Below are 24,874 nucleotides of genomic sequence, written 5' to 3'. Positions count from 1 at the left end.
GTTTGCATCATATGTTCTCATATTCACAGCAAGTTACAGTATATCAGTGGCATAAAAGTTCCAAATCTCTGGCTTATCAGTATGTTTATTCTAGGTGAGTGTCCCTTAAGAAACCAACATTAAAATGATTTTTTTTTTATAAATGAGACAGCAGGTACTGTCACAGATATATGGCTTGTTTGTATATATATATATATATATATATATATATATATATATATATATTCTTTCTTTTTTCTTTTAAACTATTCGCCATTTCCCGCGTTAGCGAGGTAGCGTTAAGAACAGAGGACTGGGCCTTTTTTGGAATATCCTCACCTGGCCCCCTCTGTTCCTTCTTTTGGAAAATGAAAAAAAAACGAGAGGGGAGGATTTCCAGCCCCCCGCTCCCTAATATATATATATATATATATATATATATATTTTATCCCTGGGGATAGGGGAGAAAGAATACTTCCCACGTATTCCCTGCGTGTCGTAGAAGGCGACTAAAAGGGGAGGGAGCGGGGGGCTGGAAATCCTCCCCTCTCAATTTTTTTTAATTTTCCAAAAGAAGGAACAGAGAAGGGGGCCAGGTGAGGATATTCCCTCAGAGGCCCAGTCCTCTGTTCTTAACGCTACCTTGCTAACACGGGAAATGGTGAATAGTTTGAAATATATATATATATATATATATATATATATATATATATATATATATATATATATTTTCCCTGGGGATAGGGGACAAAGAATACTTCCCACGTATTCCCTGCGTGTCGTAAAAGGCGACTAAAAGGGGAGGGAGCGGGGGGCTGGAAATCCTTCCCTCTCGTTTTTTTTTTTTTTTTAATTTTCCAAAAGAAGGAACAGAGAATTGGGCCAGGTGAGGGTATTCCCTCAAAGGCCCAGTCCTCTGTTCTTAACGCTACCTCGCTAATGCGGGAAATGGCGAACAGTTTGAAAGAAAGAAAAGAAATATATATATATATATATATATATATATATATATATATATATACTGGGAGGTAAGTTTAAATGGAGAAAAACTGGAGGAAGTAAAGTGTTTTAGATATCTGGGAGTGGATCTGGCAGCGGATGGAACCATGGAAGTGGAAGTGAATCATAGGGTGGGGGAGGGGACGAAAATCCTGGGAGCCTTGAAGAATGTGTGGAAGTCGAGAACATTATCTCGGAAAGCAAAAATGGCTATGTTTGAAGGAATAGTGGTTCCAACAATGTTGTATGGCTGCAAGGCGTGGGCTATGGATATAGTAGTGCGCAGGAGGGTGGATGTGCTGGAAATGAGATGTTTGAGGACAATATGTGGTGTGAGGTGGTTCGATCGAGTAAGTAATGTAAGGGTAACAGAGATGTGTGGAAATAAAAAGAGCGTGGTTGAGAAAGCAGAAGAGGGTGTTTTGAAATGGTTTGGGCACATGGAGAGAATGAGTGAGGAAAGATTGACCAAGAGGATATATGTGCTGGAGGTGGAGGGAACGAGGAGAAGTGGGAGACCAAATTGGAGGTGGAAAGATGGAGCGAAAAAGATTTTGAGTGATCGGGGCCTGAACATGCAGGAGGGTGAAAGGAGGGCAAGGAATAGAGTAAATTGGATTGATGTGGTATACCGGGGTCGATGTACTGTAAATGGATTGAATCAGGGCATGTGAAGCGTCTGGGGTAAACCATGGAAAGTTCTGTGGGGCCTGGATGTGGAAAGGGAGCTGTGTTTTCGGGCAATATTGCATGACAGCTAGAGACTGAGTGTGAATGAATGGGGCCTTTGTTGTCTTTTCCTAGTGCTACCTCGCACACATGAGGGGGGAGGGGGATGTTATTCCATGTGTGGCGAGGTGGCGATGGGAATGAATAAAGGCAGACAGTGTGAATTGTGTGCATGTGTATATATGTATATGTCTGTGAGTGTATATATATGTGTACATTGAGATGTATGGGTATGTATATTGGCTTGTGTGGACGTGTACGTATATACATGTGTATGGGGGTGGGTTGGGCCATTTCTTTCGTCTGTTTCCTTGCGCTACCTCGCAAACGCGGGAGACAGTGACAAAGCAAAATAAATAAATAAAAATATATAACTGCCTTCCCTCTCTAGATAAGTACCTCCAAGAGCAAAAGAACATTGGGCGCATTCAAAGACATCCAGTCTCCAGTTGTCATCATCTGTGGCAAAGCCCCATAGACTTCACCATAGTCTACCTTGACCATTTCATTTGCCCTTGTCAAGGCATGTCATTCACTATAGACTACATTGTTCTACTTATTTCTGTCTAATGCATGTCTCTCATCTTCCTAAAAGTTCTGGTCCTTATAGTCAAAAGCCTCCATTCTCTCACAACTTTCTCTGGTCAAGTTATCTATGAAGTGGTAGTGAGAACCTTCACCACAAGAGACAGAAATGATAATGAAACTTTTCAATAAGTCTACAAAAAGCAAACCAGAATGCTGCTATATCATACTATTAACATCGTCGAGGATAAAATAACAAGCTAGAAAGAATACAAAAACAGTTCATAAGTAAAACAGGAAATTCAGCATCTGAATTATCACACAAAGTTAAAGGAACTTACCCTCAACAGCCTAGAAAGAAATGTGTATGAAAATCTGTGCATAGTAACGTATGAAAATCCGTGCATAGTAACAAACTGAGGTTATTGAAAATAATTTACTCATTTCATAAGCATCGTAGCAAGGAAGACACAGAGTAATTGAGTCTGCTGTAATATTTTCGAACACATTAGGAAGATATTGAAAAAGAATTATGAGCCTAATGAGAAAGCTTAAGAGGTTATTCAAAGTACTGTTAAGTGAAATTGGAAAACTGCATGGGATAAGCACAGAAATATTCAAAGGAAACATTGATAAATGGCTTAAGACAGTTCCAAATGAGCCTAGGACTGACATTGATACAATATAAATGGAGGCAGTGAAAATAGTACTGTTAATCAAGCTAGATATGTGCTGAGCGCTTGTCCTACCTAGTGGCATAAATCTCATCAAGGAGGATAAAGTGTATGTAAATTTAAAAGTAAGATTACAAAAGGGATGAAAATGTTTACCATCATATACAATTACCTTCAATGCCCTTGATAAGTTCCTATGTTACATAATAATTACCTTCACCCTCTATTATATCATAAGATGGTTAAATTAGAAACTATGAATCCATTCATTCTGACTAAAGCCCCACAGCTACTCTGGCTGAAAAGCTTTTTAAACTGAATGACACAAAGGTTGAGCTTTCATTTCAATACTGTCTGATGTCATCAGACAACAACCTAACTCTACTTAATTTTACAGCATTTTCAAATCATATATTTTATCTTTTCAAGTGAACTCAATGTGTTCTCTTTCTGACTGCCCTCATGATACAATGAGCTCAATAATGCTTACCTTGGTCTGTTGTGGTCAGGTGGCTGGGGTTTGTTGTCTGCTGTTATTGATGAGGGTGACGCAGGCCGCTCCCTGTCTGATGACTCAGATGCCAGCAGACTTGGACGATTCCTGCCCCCTCCACGTGCACGGCGAACAAAAGACCGGTCCAGGGAGCCATAACCCTCTGCTAAATGAAACGTGATGGCATTACGGCTTTTTATTACCTTTCACAGTGCAGATGTTTGTGTTCAGATGTGAACATTTACATAAGAGTATTCAAAATCTTAAACACTGTGAATTATATTAACTTTTCTAGATAATGCACATGCTATTACAGCACTAAAATGGCACTGTATTTTTTCAGAAACATTTTAATTTCCTAAGACCTTTCCCTTACCACTGACCAAGCATAAAACCTTTTAAATATAACATATTACAAATTTCACAAAGCCCATAAATATCGTCTTGAAATTCATATCAGCTTAGAACTTAATGCTTGTTGCAAAATTCAGTTTAAAATTTAAAACATGTTACAAACTCCACTTGTTGTCAAAAATGTCAACTGTCTCCACATTATGCTGATTTTCTTAGACTTATCCAGACTTCAAGAATTAACCTCCAAAAATTGCTAAAATTCTTCCAAGATTAACATCTATGTTTAAAACCCGTATGATAACATTAAAGCTAAGCGGAATGTACTCAGGGGATCCATTCACTTCATGAAATAGTTCATGATACTGTAGAAGGGGGAATTTTCATAAAGAGCCAGGTTTTAAGCTGGACTGTAAATTACAGAAACAACATTTCAAAAACAGAGCCCTATGAGCATTAATGACAGAGCCTGCTCACTTGGGATGAAATTAATCAGTCTCATAACCAAATCAGGGTGTTTCTGTCTGGATTTCATCCTCTTCAGACACATGATAACTAGGGAGTTGGCTGAAGCTTACTCAGAGTGACTTAACATCCATACAGAAGCTTAACCATGCCTATAATGTCAATGGCTCTATAGTAAGGAAAAGCCTCCCATCCCTTAACCTTTTAATTCACAAACTCTTAGGTATGTGCCTCAGATTTTTTAGTGTTAGTTCTGAAGAATTCACTCTTTTTGGAAAAGGCCAACCAGAAAATGGGATGACAAAATTAATGGGATCTGCCTCTCGTAGAAAAATACCAATCCATACTTCAAAATATCTCAGCTCTGATCAGATTCCTAAACACATGAGAGCATGCTTGCATGAAAGAAGAAAAACCTTCAAGAAATTATATGAAATAACCTACTATATGGAATAACTTGGCTAATGCTCTAGATCAACTACTTCTGAAGAATGTACGCCTAAAGCCTAAGCAATGCCTTGGGTCAACCAGATCCAATAAAAGTATTGTCCAATAAAGGTGTCTGCCAAGTATAATACACCCTCTTAATAATATTCTTCAACTAAAGACTCCTCAGTAAAGCCAAAGGAAAAACTACTTTCTTTACATAATGGAATCTAGCAGATAGCCCTAGTTGTGAAAGGAATGCCAACTTCTTGATTTAATATGAAACATTCCTTGCTGAAAAAGGATTAAAGGAGCCAGGATAAACAAATAAATATTCTTTATAACTTTAAATGAGACTAATAAAATTCATAAATGTCTTGACTGGACATGCAGAATGATGTTTCACTGTAGGAATATTATGTGAAAGGAATCATGAGGGAAGCAACATATATTCCAATTAAAGTAAAAGTCACTTTCAAGAATATGGACATGATAATGTTTAGGAAGATATTCATCATATCCCTCTAATGATAACTGGGCTGTGCCTCAACAGCTTGGTCTTCTCACTAGTAAAGCCACACAGAGCAACTGGAAAGGGTCCAAAAGGGAATGCAACAAGAACAACTATCAGACCTGCTTACAATACACTATGAAGAGAGGAGGAAGCCCATGAAATGCCCATTTTGGAAGAAAAAAGAAGGGAAGATATGAGAGCAATATATACATTCCTAAGAGACTGTGATAAGAGTAATGCAGATCAATTCTTTGAAAGAGGACAGTCCAGAAATGAAAGTTACAAAAGGGAAAGTGTATGGAAAAATGTAAGAAAGCACTTCTTCAGCGACAGAATTGTAGATGCGTGGAACAAGCTGTAAAAAGGAAGTAAACACAAAAAGATGGGGCCTCATGATCATTAAGCTTTCTCTCCATCTGCACAGGTGATATATTTACAAATTGGTAATAAAATATCTCGGAAGATTGCTGTACAGTTATAGGGTCATTACAAATGAATATTAGCCAACCTTGTAAATAGGGGGTCTGGTCAAAGAAGATGAAATAAGAGGTACTTACACCCTATCTGAGAAGATAAAATGGTGATTAAACTGCTCAGTGTGGAAATGTGCTTTCTAATACTCAATGAAATCTGGCTGGAGGTGAGCAATGGGTACTACTTACCAATGCCAGACCAAGACTTTCTCTCTCTCGAGCCATCATGACCAGCAGTATGTAGGTAATCCATAAGTTTGTGGTCATCCTCCTCTGAGGGAACTCTAGACCTTCTTCGTCGAAGACTACCATTTGGTGTTACATCTGTCGAAAGGGAAAAGAGAATATTTTCATCAAAAGGGGATGTTACTTAATTTATGATCTGCACTGGTGTCACATCTGCAGAGTGAAAAGAAATATGTGCATCAAAAGAAGATATACTTGTTTATGTTCTGCAAAGTCTTTATGTAAAATTGATGTCTTACATACACAGCACAATGCATTGCTTTCTTATTTGCACACTAAGTATATTGTCTTCAACATTCAATGAGAAAGCTTGTATACAGAAATGTCAAGACCCAAAATATGTAAGTGTATCCTTGTTATTGGGAAGCAAACCTTAGCAAATGGAAATAAGTGAAAAGATTTCATATTCCTCACCAGGAGAGTTATCATTCGCTGGGTTATCACCCTGGGGTCCTGTAGGCCCAGAGAAGGATCCCATTCGACGACGGTTCATCCTTGGAGAGTTGCAGAGGGAAATTTCATCTTCTGACGTCATTCCACCATTTTGCCAAGAGTCTAACTTTTTCCCTTTTTTATTCTGAAATAGTGAGTAGATAGCAATGAAAGTGGGGTTTTTTATGTTAAGGATGAAAAGGAATATTCATATAATAGCTAATAAAACTTTTGTATGAATTACCAATAAAACATTTCTGAAACTTCTTACTTATCTCTTACCTTGTTGAGTGCCATTTCTGCATATTTTCTTTGAGTGAAGCCTGAGCGAATGTCTGACAGGAGATTTTCCATGATGTTCACTTCTGTCTCTGAACCACTAAAGGAGCCTGGTCGAGGCTGTCCTCCTGTAATCAAGAAGTGTATCATGGCATGATATCAACACATACACACAAAAAAGATATATTCAGTATAAAAGAGAGTGAGATAAGCATGATAAAATAACTGATCAAAGGACCCTTTCTTCTAAAATAATTTTGATTAACTATGTAACTAAAGGACCCCTTTAAAAGAGCTCTTGGAGCTTAAAAGCTGCACTACAATCGGTAGCAGGGAAAAGTAAACTCCTTTGGATTAAGAAGTTCCTTGATGACACTATCCTTTTTTTGTCCATTGTTAGTGATACAACCACATCAGAGGTGACTTCACTCATGCTGTCACCCCATGCAGGCAGAGTCTAGTGATGCTTTTCCTCTGTTATACAATAATAAATACAGTACTGATGTGAAGTGTCTAGGTTAACCATGGAAAGTTTTGTGGGGCCTGGATGTGGAAAGGGAGCTGTGGTTTCGGTGCATTATACATGACAGAGCACTGCATGATTCTAAAATGTTTGATTTTTTTTTTTAGCTCTGACTGTATCTTAAAAGAACAAGACAAAGGAATGAATTTTGACTGTGTGCAAAGGGAGGCATTATCCTTATGATGTGGTTGGTATGATGAAGATATTATCTTAAAGGATAAATAAACTTGGTGTATAAAGTGAAAAACATGAAACACATATTAGTGCGGATGCTACAATTCACTTCAACTCAAGGATATGTGAGAGTGAACTAAGAGGCTTTATGTACTTTGATTTGCCCCATGGGACTGGAATTCAAGATAATAAAAAAATCTCCCAATTGTTCTGTACCTTGAGATGATGATCTACGCTTTACTGCATTTTCTTCACGTGTTCTTCTTCGAATCTCAGCTTGCTCTTCTTGTTGTCTGCGGCGCTCATTCTCAGTGATAGCTTGCTTGAATCTATAGAGGTGGAAAGTTATATCATTTAAGTGAGAACTAGTCATGAAATGGGACATTATTTCATGTTAGATGGAAGCGTACCTATTGAACACAACACTTCAGAAAAAGCATACAAGAAGTGAATGAAAAAAGGCTGAAGTCACTATCTCTGATGCCTGTTCCCACCTGGAACTCCCTCAAGGGAATAACTACGAAAATAGAGTCTCCATAATTAGTGAATTCCAGTGCTGCTCCTTTGCCTTTAGTACCTCACCCTAGTCGGCCACTGGCAGAGGGTAACTCTAATGAAGTGTTTGCAGAGGCTCCTGCCTAATGTTCCTACTGAATACTACTAACTAGTGCATTACGCTTAAGTCACTAAGAGAACTAATGCATTATTAACACTGTAAAGATAAACTATAAAAATAAGTACCATGTGGTAACTGTATTTATGCCACTTGAAGAACAACCTTACAAGTAAATTTTTTCTAATATACTCTCATGTTTTATTCAACCATTCTCTTACCATTTATGAATCAACAGGCTGTCACTGTCTTCTGTTACTCTTTGACACTTTTCAACTTTAAAGAAATACTCTATAATACAAGGCAACCACCTATGGAAACTCTAACCCACCTTAGCAGTAACTCTGAATACACTGAATTCTGACTGATACCTCTTTTAAAATCCCCTAAAAGTGACAAGTAAGACTGAATAGGGTATCTGTCTAAGAGTTCATAATCCCTATCATGAAGGACAGAAAGCTACAGGTCCTAATGCATTCAGTTTAGAAGAAAGAAAAAGCAAGGATTTTATTTTGTACATGTAGCAATGCCTATATGATAGAAATGCCTTCAGTCCTCTCCTGTTTAAGGTCCTCCAAGAAAATTATCATAGTGTTCACTTGGACCAGTAAAGTGTTTTATGACACGACTTTTTCCTTCTCTATTGGCAAAGAAAGTGAAAATGATATAATTTTGTTTCTTAGGTGAATGATCATTTGAGCAGAACAAACAAAAAAGTGGATACTTACTGCCAGCACTTTCCTCAAATATAAGAGATAACTGTGGGTTTAAGAACTACAGATATAATCTACAGCAAATAAATAATGATTGAGTACTCGATGAATTCAAGTGTATCTTTGTATTGCTGAGAAACATATATCTTTTTTTATTATACTTTGTTGCTGTCTCCCGCATTAACGAGGTAGCACAAGGAAACAGACGAAAGAATGGCCCAACCCACCCACATACACATGTATATACATATTCGCCCATACACACACACATATACATACCTATACATTTCAACGTATACATACACAGACATATACATATATACACATGCACATATTCATACCTGCTGCCTTCATCCATTCCCGCTGTCATGAGTAATGCACCGAAACCACAGCTCCCTTTCCACATCCAGGCCCCACAAAACTTTCCATGGTTTACTCCAGATGCTTCACATGCCCTGGTTCAATCCATTGACAGCATGTTAACCCCGGTATACCACATCTTTCCAATTCCAACGCATTCCCCATGTGTCGTAGAAGGCGACTAAAGGGGATGGGAGTGGGAGGCTAGAAACCCTCCCCTCCTTGTACTCTAACTTTCTAAAAGGGGAAACAGCTGAGAAACATATGATATATAAACTACATTCTCCTTCAGGAGGTTCTAATTGAATAATACACAAAACAAGGAGCATTCCAAGTTTGGTGCATCAACTTGTATGGGACAAAGATGAATCAGAGATACAATAAGGGATACCAGAGGGAATGATTATATCACTTTCTTCCTTATTCATTTGTTTTAAATTCATGGAGGGAATGGCAATATCACTTTCTCTTTCTCCATTAAACACAAAAAGCTTCTTATTACAATCTACACATGACTATTCTATCACAACCCAGTCCATAATGTGTTTTTTATCTGAACAGGTGTTCCTGGACTCCAACCACAAGAGGTTAAAACCTGAGTGAGAGGTCACCTTCAGCAAGGCTGTATCACCATCATTGGACATGATGGAGTACAGTCTTGTAGAGGATCTTCTTACTCTGAAGGAATCCATCATTCCATGCTCCTGTAAGGAGTGCAGCCTTGAAGCTGCAGAAAACCTATGAAGAGGGTCCTAAGACAGCATACTAATTATAATCAATCTATGTATGCAAGATTTATCGATCGGCCAAGATATGTATTGAAAAGCAAAGTTTCTAATAAACCAGCTCATTCAGATGACAAATCTGAAACAATAAGATATAATTTTTAAAAAAATTGGAGTAACACATAAAAATTGAGATTGACAGAAATTCTAGAAATATGAAAAATAAAATATAATAAATAGGGACCATTCTAGACCACTTGACAGTTCCTCTAAAAAGTCAGGCTTTAAAGTTTTCTGAATATTAGCAAAACACTTTTCAAGGTAAACAATTTTCATATCTAATCAATGGCAAAGGTATTAACTAACCTTGTGCAGAAATTGAAAAGGATCTTGAAGCACTCCTCAATCTTGAAGGCACTGGGATCCTCACAGAAGTACTCAGCAACATCAGCCTTTACCTTTTCTACCTCTTCAATGCCTTCTTTCAGTGAATTGAGGTCATTTGAGGCTACCTGGAGGAAAATCAGTGATGAAATGTAATGACCCAACTATACAATTTGGGAAGAGAATTCTTAATTCTGGGGAACTCATCTTTAAACTTTCTGTACTAGCAAAATATTTTGTAAAATCCTGTATACTGTCTGCATTCACAGGTACCACTTAGCTATTTCCATCACCTTCAAATCTTTTAATGTTGACATACTTCTCTGCATCTTTATTAATAAATTTCTTGCTTGAGTTTCTTAATATGACCCCTTCTTGTTTTTTCTTTGCATCTTTCAATGAACTGGTTACTAGTAATAACATGAATTTGATTAAGAATCTTAACTGTAGTCAAGTCTTTCCTCATCCATCTATCTTCAATGGTGGAAAAATTCAGTCTCTAACCTTTCCTGTAACTTCTCTCTTATTTCAGTAACATCTTTGTTCCTCTTCTCTGGAACTTCTATATTAGATCCTTATATTTCTAAGGGTGGTGACCAAACTTACAGTGCATAATCTAATCTAGTTTTAGTATAAACTGTACATAACTATCTACCTAAGCAGCTTCAGCATCATTATTATAATCATAATTATCATCATTATCATTATTAAGAGGGGTGGGAGTAGGGGGTTGGAAATTCTTACCTCCTATTTCAATTTCTAAAAGTTGGAAAAGAAGGAGACAAGTAAGGAGTGCTCGTCCTCCTTGAAGACTTGTGCTGGGGTGCCTGATTGTGTGTGAATGCAACCGAGAAGAACAGAATCATAGTATGTTTGAGGAAAGGAGCCTGGATGTTCCTGCTTTGAGGGAAACAAAGTTCAAAGGTAAGGGGAAAGAACAGTTTGGGAATGTCTTAGGGGTAAACTAAGGGTGAGAGCAAATAATGGGGTATCACTGCCTCTGAAGAAGTTGTGGGAATGTGTGAGAGAATGTAAGGAAGTGAGCCCCACACTGTTGTGGGTAAAAATGGAAGTGGTATGCAAGATGTGGGTAAAAACGAAAGTGGTATACAAGATTTGGGTGATTATCAGTGCTTATGCACTTGAAAATACGGGGAGATAAAAGAACAAATGAAAATGTGATGAAGCTATGTGATGTGAAGTCACTGGAAAGGTGCATGGATGAGTGTTTTAGGTGGTAGGGTCATGTGGATATTTTTGGCAGAAAGTATGTTCGTCTAAAACCTATATAGCAATACAACAGACTGATATACAGAAAGAATTGGTTAGAGCAAGGGATACCATATTCTAGAAGAAGTTGCTCAAGAAATAAATGAGACTCGATGAAGTGCATGCACCTTGTGTCTGGAAGTAGCATAAATGGAGACACTGGTCTGTACAAATCAACTCAGTGTGTAAAGTGTAAAAGTAAGAGGCACTTCTTTAATCAAGGCAAGGCATGTTTCACTTAACACACTTGGAATGGGTTGAGGATGTGTATGAGTCGTGATGTTAGGATGCTATTTGTACCTGATCTGCACAATCAATTTATAGCAAATCATAATATTCAACCCTACCTACATCTAAGAAACAGTGTCTGAGTAATTTCCAATGTTCTCAGTGGTTCCGATTTTTAAGTCACAATCAGTAGTATGAAGAGGCATGGGAAGTTCTTCCACAAGACTGTACTCCCATCACAAATAATTTCTACACATTTTCCTAACTTTTTGTAAGCTTGAGCCTCCACTTATTGTTTATTCTATTATGTTTTTTCTATTATGTTTGCTGTAAATACTGAGCATCTGTTCAATCAATTTGGCTTCTCATAATTTCAAGAAGAAAGCTACTTAACTATAGTATGAACATATAACATTATGAACACAAAATGCTGACAGAGCAAACTTTGATATTCAGAAGGGGTTCAAGATTATGTTAATAAATCGTGCTTTGTCTCCCAATTCTAGGTATCAAAAACATATGCTGAAAGGCCAAAGCATCAGAAAGGCTTTTGCATTATAAATATACAACAATGTAAGAGATCTGCTTTATAATATGGGGATACTGAGCACTTTCCTGCCTTATGATTTTCCATGAGAGAAGCTTCCTGTGTTATAAACACTGGAGAAGTTTCCTGTCTTATTACTGCAATACTTCAGGGGTTTCTTGTGTCAATAGCCAATAATCCTGAAGAGGTTTGAAAAGCTCTGATCTTAAAGCACAGAAAAATATTTACCATGTTAAAAATCACAGCACTAAAGGGGTCCTCTATTACTAAATCCCAGAGCACTGGATGCATTTGTTTTTTTCTAATCTTTCATCACTAAGTGGCCTCGTTCCATCATACTCTTATAGACTGTGTTCTTTCCTTATCTCCCCAAAAGTAAGAAGTTTCCTGTGTCATAATTAAGTAGCACTGGAATCTGCTGTGTCACATCATTACAACAATGGATTAGTTTAGTATGTCACAATCTCAAAGAAATAAATAGATTTGCTGTTTCATATCCTCATAACTCACTAGGAACTAAAACTTATGAGAACTTAGGCCCACTCACCTGTAAGAAATCGCCCATCTGCTCAGTAATGTCCTTCAGCGTGGAGGGACTGTTGAGCTGTCCTGAGAGCTTGGCTATTCGTGCATCTAATTGATTCATATCACTAGTCAACTGTTCCATTGTTGTTCTGCATGGGGAAATTTCACTGGTTAGCAGATATTCAACAGAAACCACATCCACTAGTTAAAAACAATACACTAGTACCACATGATATAAAAAGCAATACACAGAATTTACATTACAGTTCACACAGAACATAGAAACATAACTGAGGATTTCAAGTATAAGCCATGGTTAATCTACTAACTTCTACCTTTAAAAAAAAAAGCCCACACAGAATTTACATTACAGTTCACACAGAACATACAAACATAACTGAGGATTTCAAGTATAAGACATCTTTAAAAAAAGGCCCAGTGATCTTGGAACTGCTTTAATGCCACTCATGCATGTCCTCTGAGATACAAGACTGGTGTCATAAAATCCTTTCCTTTCTCTAGGGAGCTTATGTAACATTTTCCAATTGGACTTACTTCACAAAGGTATCTACATCCTAAATCACACCCTCATCGGCTATAGATTCTCCAATATATAAGCATACAAACAGATTTGCCTCTTCCCAAACAATGCCAGTAAATGAACCTTCCATGACAGTGGCCCACTTAGGTCACTGGTAGGCCAATGAACTCCAAAAGAGAGGAGTTACGCTCATACAGCAGTATATAAAAAGATAATAAAACAAAAATTTATAAGAGCAAATGCTTCTTTTGCAACAGGTCATACATCACGGGTAAAAACTAAAAATGCTGAATGAGTATTAGGTCCAACAACACAATACAATTTTATTCTATGAACAATCTGCTACACAACTAAAAATAACAGTAAAATTCATTTGATGGCTGATTCAATAACAACAAAGAAATAAAATAAGTTTCGCTAATGGTAGGCATACCCTTACATAAAAAACGATTGTTCTCATTGATTGATCAACCCAACAATAACAACAAAAATTATGTGTACTTACTTAGTGGCCTCCTCCAGACATGACATCTCCTCTGGGAACTTGAGCAGCTGAGGGTCTCTTCTTTCAGCTTGCTGCATTGCAACAACAATACACATTAATAAACCATTTCTTATTTTTACTGGTCACTACACATGCTAAATTAAGCTATTATAGTTTCACTGTGAAAATCAAACATACATATAACGTTAAATGATATCTAAAGGTATACAGAAGCAGGTATGAGATATATATGGAGCACTACACTCCAAAGCAACAACAGCTCTTGGTTCTTTCCATGTGATAAGGTATAAATTACCTTTTCATGCAAATGACCCATCCCCTGAGGATGCCTCTACTTTCATTGGTCTAGATTCAAGCTCATAGCCTCTGAATGTACCGAGTCTTCTATTTACACTAGATCTTCTCCCTTGGTCCATTCTAAATTTCACTTACAATTATTCACCTTACCTCCACAGTTCAGGTCCTGAATTTCTAAAGTTCTAATTTTGTTTTATCAAACTTCTCTCTTCAGTAATTCAAGCTATGTGTTTACATCAGTTTTAGATAAAATAATATATTGAGTTGAAGTCATGTGTCAAACTCATTTTGGTCATGCATCAACAGTAACCAAAATATTCTTTGTGCACTACTCCACATCTTTAACAAACACTTGCATAAGTGAATCTTATATTTATACAGAGTATTGTTCTGACATCAGTTCCAATCTATACTACTGTAAATATTGTGTAATTAAGTATTAGGACAATCTAAAATTTCTAATGAATCTTTGTTTTGCCTTTACCAATATAAAGTTAGGAAGAGATTCAACTACTTTTCCAAATACCAAACCATCCCTATAAAACAGTTCAAGCCCACAAAACTCTCCAAGCCCAAAGCCTTTGCTATGAAAAAAAGGAAAAGAAAAAAGTGTTAAAGAAGGTTAACAGAGCACCAGAAGCCTCACATAAAGCATCATTAAGGTGGCTGGAATCAGAATAAAGTAAGTATAGCAAGAAAAGGGTTAGGCAAGACCAATGAGCCTCCTACAAGATCTAGGAGGATGAAGTTCAAACCAGAGGGTCAAGTGAACACCAGGTACCAAGCAAGTACAATAAATGTTATCATAACACAAGCTAGGTATGGAGAACAAGAGAGTAGATTTCTATAAACATCAAACAAGCTATATAAAAGACAAGTGATCATCTTGAAATTGATGGAAAGACCAGCATCTTCAACACTTAGATCAAGTGAGCAAAAGAAGCACCATTTGAACACCAAGTCAAGCTAGCATAAGGGTACTTAAGTGAACACTAGGAGAATCAAGTAAGAAAAAGAGGTCCTAGCAAACACTAGGAGGTTTAAGAAAGCATCAGAAGGTTTAAGTAAGCACCAGGAAGCTTAAAAGAATATCATATAGTTTATGTGACCAATAGAGAGCCAGAAGGAACAAGGAAGCACCACAAGGAACAAACATGCACCAGAAAGGTCAAACAAGTATCTGGGTATATGGAGGTCAAGCACACAAGTGAAGGGTAAAACACGTACCTGCACGACATAGTGGAGGAGAGTCATACCAGGTTTGTTGGCACGGATGTCAGTCAATTTCTGGAGAGATGACAGCTTCATGCCTGCAGCATTGCCTGCATAGCCACCCTGTTGATGAAAAGTTATTAGCTTTCCATCTATATATGCATATCTATCAATACTAATCCTACAGGACATAGAGACATGAAAGGATCTACCCTACTCTAACTATGTACCTCTGCTTGTGACTACCAAAAGTGGTAAGGTCAACATTTACAATGACTGGGGTAGTCATCAGCTTTTTTAATTTCTTTTTTCCTTTTACTCTGCATTTACAGAAAATAAGCTTTCTGTTCTTGCTTGCTTTTCATTTATAGTTATAAGCTTTCTTTTTTTGCTTACTTTTCATTGACAGATGCTATTCTGATATAAAGTTAATATCATAATCATAACTATTATGATTCTAAATGCATATTTCTTTTTCTTTATATGGGAAAGACAACAAATGAATGAGACCTATAAGGGGATACACAACAAAAACTCTTAAATAGGCTAAATGAAATGAGTCTGCTGGGGGGAATACACCTAAGGATTTTCCTCTCCCAAACCCCATGCCAAATCTCCCTTAAGAAATCTCCCCCTTTTATTAGATGTGAATTCATATCGATGCCCCTTCTCCATAGTTATCTTGTGGGGAACAGCTATCTTAATTTAGATTTGCCTGGAAAACCCCTACATCCTCATCAGAAGTCACATTTTCATGTGAACTGATTCACTCATTCCTCATCTCACTCTCCAGAGAAGATTTCCTCTCTTCGCTCTCCAGATGTACCTAGAAATCCATCCCTCTCACTCTGCCTCTGAAAGCTCCCCCATGCATCAAGTTGTCCATCTCCCTGTAATTTCCCCACACAAAAAAATTACAAAGCCATCATTTTTTGAGCTCTGATTCTCTAATCTGTTTTCTTACTCATGGTTACTCACACTGTTGAGGAAATTGCCAGCAACAAGGACCATGTATAAAATTTCATGAAGATGTGGGTTGGTAATAAGGTCCCTGCCAGCATAGATAACTGCATTGATGGATGGTTCAATTTGGTCCATTGTTGACTCAAACTCTTCCTTCAATAGCATGGCCTCAATCCTCAGCTTGTACCTGGTGGAGGGTAGTGAGAAGTGGTGGTTATAGCAAGGATAACAAGGAAAGGTCAGTAAGAGGGCCAGTAAGGAGTTATATATAAAGATACGTTAGAGTCAAGGATAAGTGGAATAAAGGGGGCAGCAAGGAATAGATGACGGGACAAAGTTCCTATGCAGGGTCAAAGAGCACTGGTGTACACAACCACAGTCATGTGGTGATGGGGAAGAAAGGGGTGGTATGGTCAGAGGACATTTCCATAAAAGGAAAAAAATCAGAGTAAGAAAATGAAGAAATGGAAATTATCACAATCAGGAAGCTGTTACAGTTCAGAAAACAGGCAGGGATAGAGATCTATCAAGGAGGGGTGCTGTTAGTAAGGAGTTCATGATGATCAATTCATGTGAATCATTAATGAACAAAATTTGTTTGACAGATCCTGTTCACAATGGAGGTCAAAGTCAGAGGAACTACTTCAAGCATAAAGGGAAAACAAGCAAAATATGTTGAATATAAACTGACTGTGGAACAGCCATCAGCATTAAGAGGAACTTCTCTGCACTGGCTAGCTTGGTCCTGTCCCCGTCGAAGTTCTTGAGCATCTCCTTTTCATCTGACTCAGGCAAGATCTTAAGGAGACCACGTAACTTCTCTGCGCCAATATCACTGTGTTCTCCATTGCGGATCATCTCCATGATCTCCTCATTGGACCTGAAGGAGCAAAAAAGAAAATGTAAAATAACCAGCAATTGAATTTTTTCACTACTGCTACACACGAGTACCTGTAAACTTGTTGGAGCTGCTGGTTCACATGCTTTAAATAAATGCCAGTATGAGGCTGGAGCACAAGCTGGAGGGGGTAAGATGACTGGAAGATGTGACATGCTGGAGAAACATGGGACTGTAAAGGAACAAGTTAATGAAAGTGTAAGTGCTAGATGAACACGAAAATGTTACAGGGACAAGAGACTATGTTGAAAGGACCTAGGTGTGTAGAAGGGAAATGGAAGTGTTAGACAGCCATGAGAGTGTTTGATGAACATGAAAGTGTTGGTAGACATGAGTCTTAAAGGAATGTAGGAGCACTGTAGGAACATGGGAGTGCTGAAAAAGGAGAGTTCTGAAAAAAGAAAGGAGTGATGGAGAGTGAGATAACTGTAGTCCATGGAACTGTTTGTGAGATATCCACATGCAAGTGGAACAGAAAATGCAAGAACAATAGAGTGCCAGTGGATCATGATAATAATGAAGGGCCATCAAAGTGTTGGAAAGAAGTGGAAATACTGGATGAATATAAGTTGAAGATACGGAAAATCATGCTGGATCTGATAAAAAATGAAAAGGTTATAGAAAAAAGTTGTAGGCCAACATAACATGCACCACAATGAATTCTGCCATTATACCTGACTATTCAATCTATTTCACAACAATTTATAGAGCCATAAACAAAAGCAAGCAAGAAAATGTGTGAATATCCTGATTCACATGAAGTCAACATTTATGCTGTTAAACATCATTATTACTTCGTTTTAAAAAAATTCATTTACCTAATTTTCATTAATGTTACACACACACTGAAATTTGTCATAACTTCTATGATCAATTACTATTTGACAGCTGACTTTTAATTTTCAATGCTGAAACTCACTGAACCTTATCTCCAATTAGTTACATTATCACCATAAATAAGTTACATCTGTTTTGCCTCCATTCATGCCTTGTCTGTTTGCCTCTCTTTTTCTCTCTCTTTTGCTATGTCTGTCTGTCTCTCTCTCTCCTTTTCCTATCCTATCCTATCAACTTGACAATTTTCTAATAACATTATAAACCAGGGTGACCTAAACATGATCTTTTCTGTTAAATTCTATTGCCATAAACACCAAGTAACCAACGTGTTTTCACTACTTACACTCTGAACTGCTTGAGGAAAATGTTTACATTCAGTGACCTCTTGCCATCCAACAGGTTAATCTGCCAAAAGGAAAATTATGTGTTAAATTCACGTTACTCAGCAATGCAACAGTCTCTGGATTTATCATTAGTTGTGAAATGAATCATACCACAGTTCATTTACTTGCTACCAATCCATTCCTCTACGGTGAATCCATTAAATAATGTTCTGGGTCAACATATATTAATGATATACTATCTTTAACAACTTTAAACTTAAGTAACTTAGATAACTGATGACAAAGTAATCAGAAGACCTTTCAAAAAACTGTGCAATTAACCGGGGGTAATACTTATGTGATAATAGTGTTAAATGATCTTTACGGTACCTAAATGTGATACGTTACGTAAATTGATAGTAAAGCAGTATGATGAATATTCTTTAAGTGATCAAATTCAAGCTGTGTCACCTTTAAATATAGTAACCTTCTAATCAATCTTCAAGTTTACTGAACCCATTCAATCATAAAATTAGTATATTTCTGCATTTCCTACCGCCTAAGGTTACAGCCTCATTAAGTTTCTTTATAAGTGAGATAGTTTGTAAACACAGTTGAAATCCTGTTTCCTTCATGTAACTGTCATCACAGGGCTGAAGTAAAATATCATAATTCTCTAAGTCACTACTTTCCATTAAAACTATCTATATTAGAAGTGCATCTTAATTTTTCCCATGGAACAGTCTGAAATGTTGATGTCTACCAGATACATGGGTATCATTCTTGCAGCTGCCAGATTCAAACTTTGATAAAAGGCCTTCAACCAGGGTTTTGTGAGGTAACTAATTGCTGTGAAATTTCTGAAGGGTGAATTATTACTGCTGATAGCATATGGCATCTATACGATAAATGGCTCATAGTTGCTCCAGATTTAAGATTGGGCAGAAAACATCAGCACACATCTTGAATTTAAACAGGGCTCTGGTTCCAAGTGTATGATGCACATGTGTAAGACTGAAAGGGTTGAAGTAAATTCACTCCTATATGATTGTTCTCAATAAATCAACATTTACATCAATTCTCACTTAATTCTTCTTAAACTTGCATCATCACAGGTTTAACCGATCAAAGCTACAATACATTCATGTTCAGAAACAAATGAACCTCAAATAAGAAACAAATACTTTGATTCAAACACACATGACAGATATTAGGAGAGTACTATTAAAGCCTGAAATATGCCCATTACATTCTAAAACAGTCCTGAATATTTTCAGCATTCAAAAGGAAAATATTGTTGATTGATTGGTTAAGATTTTCAATGCAAGGACTGGAGGAATGCCTGTATAAAAGCATTGCTTGAAGGCATAGGGAATAAAAATGAAGTGATAAGTTGTATGGGAGAGTGGTGAATGAGATGGTAGTAGCATGCACAGAGCATCAGACTGTGGAGGAGCAATGTGACTTCATGGAAAGTAGTAGATGTGTGGATCATGCATTTATGCAGAAGAATCTGACTGAAAAATTCTTAAAGAAAGAGAACTTCTATACCATTTATGGAACTGGAAGAATCATACGTTAAGATTTGATGGAGATGCTTTTGGAAGGTGTAACAAATCTGTGGTGTGAAAGAAAAGCTGCAGGAAGCAGCAAGGAGTAAGGCATGTGTACAAACAGGAAGAAAGAAGGGGGAGTGGTTTCAAGGAGGTGGGACTGAAGCAAGAGTGTATGATGTCACCATAGTCATTTAATCCGTTTATGGATGGGGTGGTGAAAAGGTAGGTGCAAGGGTCTTTGGAGAAAGGGGCAGGTATGCCATCAGTTGGGGGTTGGGGCGACTGAGAGGTGAGTTTGTGGCCATTTACTGATGAGAAGGCTCTGGTGGCAGACTCAAATGAGGCACTGTCGGTGCTAATGTATGAGTTTGGGAGAGGAAGTGAAAGAATGGTCACTGTCTGCAAGGCAAAGATGGGTATGTTTGATAGTACTATAGTACCAATGGTATTCTATGGATCCAAGGCATAGGCCATATTTATTCTTTTATTATTTATAATTTCCCCAGGCTACAAAACAGTCCTGGTGTCAAACAGAATGTATCTTTAAAAGTCCTTGCAGGAAAATGTTGAATCCTCTGGAGTGAGAAGTTTTTTGTGAAGTCTATTCTTCCAATGATACAGCCTTGCCAAAGGTGACTTTTCACACGCAGCATAACCTCTTGCAGGAAGAGACTTGTAACAGTCATGTACCATGCATTAAAAAGGTACAAAAGAGGGTAGATGTGATGGAAATGAATTAGTTAAGGACAATGTGACGTGGGGAAGGTTGATCATGTAAGAAATGACAGGGTAAGAGAGGGGTGTGGTAGCAAGAAGATTAAGTTTGAGAGAGCTGAAAAAGGTGTGGTGAAATGGTTTGGACATATGAATAGGATGAGTGAGGGGTGGCTCACTAAGTAGTCTGAAACGGTGAGGACAAGGAACAGTAAAGGCTTAAATGCAGATAGAAGGATGGAGAGAAAGATGCTTCAAGTAATTAGGGCTTGAACATGCAGGAGGATGTGATGTGCGTAAGGGACAGAACAAATTATAATGTGTAAACAGGGTTGACATGCTGCAGATGGGACAAACCAAGGTATATGAAGTGGTCAAGGGAAACCAAGGAAAGGTCTATGATGCTTGACTGTGGATGGGGGCTTTGGTTTCAGTGCATTATACACGACAGTTAGGAAGCAAATGGGTGCAAGTAAGGCCATTATTCATCTGTTCCTGGTGTTACCTTGCTGATGCAGGAAACTAAACATGAATGAAAGAAAAGAGAAATGGTATCTTATTGGCTGCAATGATGCTCAAGAAGTTTAGACATTTCACCGTAATATCAACAGTACCCAACCCATTCAAAGTATCAACCCACCTCTGTTGGCTCCTTCTTCTTCTTCTCAGCATCATCTTTGGCTTCTTTGGAGTTCTTGGAGGGTGAGGTTGGTGCAGAGGTGGACTGCTGGCAGAAGAGACCCTCCATCTCTTCCCAGTCCAGGGCTGTAGAAGGTGAATCCTTGTGCTGTCGAGCAAGCTGTGACCAGATGTTGTTCTTTGCAAGTACCTGAGAGGGATATACATGAAAACAATAGTTTGACAGTAAGGAGAGATGATGGTGAAAATATGACTGGATAGTCAAGCAATAGTAACAATTTTGATAACCTGGTTGTGAGACTTTTCATAGGATAAGATGATGGGTATATCAGGATAGTTAGTAGGTGGCGAGAACCTGAAGAAATGGTGGGATGAGGTGATGGGTATGATTGGATGATCAGGAGATTGCAAAAGTAAAGGTAAGGTTATGACAAGACTATCAAAGAGACAGGACTTGAGGCTGATAACTAGTATTCAAGACATAGCAAGTGGGAGTGCTGAGTCAATAATCATGAATGGAGAACAATGTCAATGAGGAGGTACTGTGACAATATATGAGGATATATAGAGATGGAGGATGTCAGTGGCGAGATATAAAATAAGGAGAACAATGTCAATGAGGAGGTACTGTGACAATATATGAGGATATATAGAGATGGAGGATGTCAGTGGCGAGATATAAAGTAAAAGAAGGGGAATGAGAGGTTAAGGCAAATGGGAGTAGAGCAGACAGCAAAGATGACTAAAATCTTGAAGCTTTAGATATCTTAAGTGAAATGAAGTGGAGACATACAAAAGTCATTCGTGTAAGCATGTTATCCTAATAGAATAATAAAGTTTTAAAGTAGGATGGGAAACTATGATACAATGCACCATATGAACTATACCAGATAATAAAACTTAATTTAGGTAAAGTGAGCCTTTACTCAGAGGAAAATATCAAGTGTCCTACTTGAATTTCTTTACAAACAACCTCATTCTGTAATGGGAAATGCATAAACGACTGAAAAATAAGATCACAAAAATGTGAACAAAGATGTGTGAGAAGGAATCTTCATCTATCATAAAAGTTACCTTAGAATTAGGGATCTTGTTCCAGTTGAAAGTTTTCATCTTGGATCGAGGTTTGGGGATCTCCATCTGTGGCAGACGCACCTTCTCTTCAACAGCATCTGGTCGGTTTCTAGTCGGAATTCCAGGTGGTGGCGGAGGCCCTGGTGGAGGTGGAGGCCCCCCACCAGGGGGTGGTGGAGGTAGTGGGGGTCCCCCTCTAGGTGGTGGTGGTGGTGGAGGTGGTCCACCCAGTGGAGGAGGGGGAGGCGGTGGACCCCTCCCTGGAGGTAATGGTGGAGGTGGTGGAGGAGGAGGTCCCCCTGGCAGTGGCGGAGGTGGTGGTGGCAGTGGTGACGGATCTGTCACAGGAGATGTGAGGGTTGATAAAGACTGTTGTGAATTGAGGTTTAGATTGAGAGAATGTTTTCGAGATTTGGGGTCATCACGATGGCAGGAACAGAGGCATCGAGAGGCATCACCAACTTTCAATTTGGTGAGAGACTTTTGTGATGGTGCCCTCAAGAGTCTGGCAGAGTCTTTGGCATCTTCCAGCAAGGTAGCACGGTGCAGCAACTTCTCGGCAGTATCCCAGATTAAGTCACTTACAGGCTCCTTTGGGTCAATCCTCAGAAGATGCTGCAAAACGCTCAGGAAAGGGATCTCCTGAGGAGTTTCCACAACCTGACAAAATAGGACAAAGGTGGATAAGTCATAGTTTAAAAATCAATACAAAGCTATTGCTGAATTAACATCAACTTTACAAATAACAAGACCAAACATTAATAGACATTAGCTCCAATAATATCACCAGTTCTTAAAAATGTTCTAATTTTTTTCTGTGAATATATCTAGTTTCCAATGACAGTATCTATATATTCAGTATCTGAATGATCCTTTTCATCTTTGGTACCATCCTCTTCAAGACCTGGCTTACTAGATGACATTTTCATGGGAATGGTTTAATGCATACCAAGTAAGGTGCATATTATGTCGTGCAGCTTTTAGGTAAAAGTTAAATATTCTTGCTGAGAACTGCAAGCAAGAGGAAAGTCCAAAACTTTTGGTCTATTAAACAGATCAATCCTCTTTCTACTTAATCCTAAAGTTCAAACATCTTGGGTCTGAGTTCCCCTTCCCTCATATCCTACCTCTTTCTCCCTTATTATCTCACCTGTCTGAGGATGGCATAGAAGACATCAACGTGGGAGCTGAGGTCAACACCATCAGGACCAGAGATCTGGGCCTCATCAGTTTCTCTCTGTTCATCAAACACATCCACCTGCACTGCCAGATCGGAGTCTGTGACTGCATCTTGTCTGTCAGGGACAAGACAGATCCAACTTTCATAAGCCACTATACACTTTCATATTTTGGTATTTGCTCTAACTACAACCTAAAAGAATCTCAATAAGTAGATGCAAATAACTTATAAAAAAAATACTATATATCACACTTTCTTGTTTAATACAACTGATGAAAAATACACACCTGGAGAATGCTGGGTTGAATACCTACTGACTAAATCGTCATCAAACTAGTTTCCAAGTAAAGCAAGTGAAACGAAACACTCTAAACGGAGCAGGAAAAATCATACAAATTCACCAACAACCATATGGATGTTGTTGGGTCTCATGACCATTAACTATTGCAGTATAGGTTCATTAAGCCAAATACCTCCCCATGCACCTTGATCAAAAATGCAAAATTTTGAGTAAACAAGGACCAGAAAGAGGAAATGTAACAGTAGAGACTGACAGCAGTGTTCAATAGGCTTGGATATCTGAATTTTTGAGAAAATACACATTTGTATGACTGGCAAAATTGGCATAACTAAAAATATAATTCTGCTCAAAAAAACTATACACTTTCCAAGAATATTTCATTTCTTTAATACACTTTTAAAGTGGTTTTACTAATGTGAAAAATTCAATATCTGGTCAACTAATAAAACTTAAAGGCAGTGAACAGGTCACTCTCCCACCCTTGTTTCTTTCCAGGTGGGTATATCTAAGGCCTCTAGCCTTTTCCTGTCTCTGTAAATCAGCTCTTATTTCTGATACCATTTTTATTGCTCATCTCTGGACTTTCTTAACGGCTCCCATTCCCAGCCCACTTCAGTTTCTCTCATCTTCTGCCATTCTATATTCTGTCACTCCTGGTGCCTCTTTTGTCACTCAATTTTACCATCCTCTTCCTATCCTTAACAATGCCGTTATTCCTGAATCCTCCTTCTCCTTGCCTCCACCAAGTAGTGATCACACATTCCACCATATGCCTCTCTCTCTTCACATTCACTTTAAGTGTCTTTTTTAGAAACAGTGGCTATCTTCGATTCTGGATAGTCTGGGTGACCAGGAAAACGTCTGAAAAGGGACCACCCACTTTAGCGTGCTTGAAACGAGCAATGTAGTTTATTGAGCTTCAGATGCGAAAGTAACCTATGAATGACGGCAGGCTACGCATGCGAAGGAAAAGCAAAATATCATATGGCCGATGGCCAAGCGAACAAAAATAATGAAGAAAGCAATTCTAATGTAGGGAAAGAGTCAATGCTGAAGCCAGCTTGCTCGAGCTAAACTTCAGTAGATCAAATACTCTACGGGCAGACTGGACTAAAGATTACCTGAGTCTACTGATGACTTCCAGGACCTTCAAACCTGCGGAAGAAGAGGAAATATTGAAATTAAATG

At 38.1% G+C, this 24,874-nt stretch overlaps 1 protein-coding gene across 1 annotated transcript in view; it reads right to left on the bottom strand.

The window, feature by feature from the left end:
- LOC139751279 (uncharacterized) overlaps nucleotides 1-24,874 on the bottom strand; it is a 306,373-nt gene that overhangs the window by 22,961 nt on the left and 258,538 nt on the right. Inside the window, exons 7-22 of the mRNA XM_071666592.1 lie at nucleotides 24,808-24,841; nucleotides 23,356-23,500; nucleotides 22,206-22,865; nucleotides 21,133-21,321; nucleotides 18,243-18,304; nucleotides 16,856-17,044; nucleotides 16,180-16,351; nucleotides 15,217-15,324; nucleotides 13,693-13,763; nucleotides 12,669-12,795; nucleotides 10,060-10,205; nucleotides 7,499-7,611; nucleotides 6,589-6,713; nucleotides 6,289-6,451; nucleotides 5,818-5,952; nucleotides 3,397-3,565 (exon numbers count right to left, since the gene is read on the bottom strand). Coding sequence (XP_071522693.1) covers nucleotides 3,397-3,565; nucleotides 5,818-5,952; nucleotides 6,289-6,451; nucleotides 6,589-6,713; nucleotides 7,499-7,611; nucleotides 10,060-10,205; nucleotides 12,669-12,795; nucleotides 13,693-13,763; nucleotides 15,217-15,324; nucleotides 16,180-16,351; nucleotides 16,856-17,044; nucleotides 18,243-18,304; nucleotides 21,133-21,321; nucleotides 22,206-22,865; nucleotides 23,356-23,500; nucleotides 24,808-24,841 — 2,608 coding nt within the window. The remainder of the gene's footprint in view (nucleotides 1-3,396; nucleotides 3,566-5,817; nucleotides 5,953-6,288; nucleotides 6,452-6,588; nucleotides 6,714-7,498; nucleotides 7,612-10,059; nucleotides 10,206-12,668; nucleotides 12,796-13,692; nucleotides 13,764-15,216; nucleotides 15,325-16,179; nucleotides 16,352-16,855; nucleotides 17,045-18,242; nucleotides 18,305-21,132; nucleotides 21,322-22,205; nucleotides 22,866-23,355; nucleotides 23,501-24,807; nucleotides 24,842-24,874) is intronic.

The sequence above is a fragment of the Panulirus ornatus genome, chromosome 11, assembly GCF_036320965.1.
Source record: "Panulirus ornatus isolate Po-2019 chromosome 11, ASM3632096v1, whole genome shotgun sequence".
NCBI classification, from domain to species: Eukaryota; Metazoa; Arthropoda; class Malacostraca; order Decapoda; family Palinuridae; genus Panulirus; species Panulirus ornatus.
Note: the sequence above shows the minus strand (reverse complement) of the source record. Positions and strands in the feature narration are given on the sequence as shown.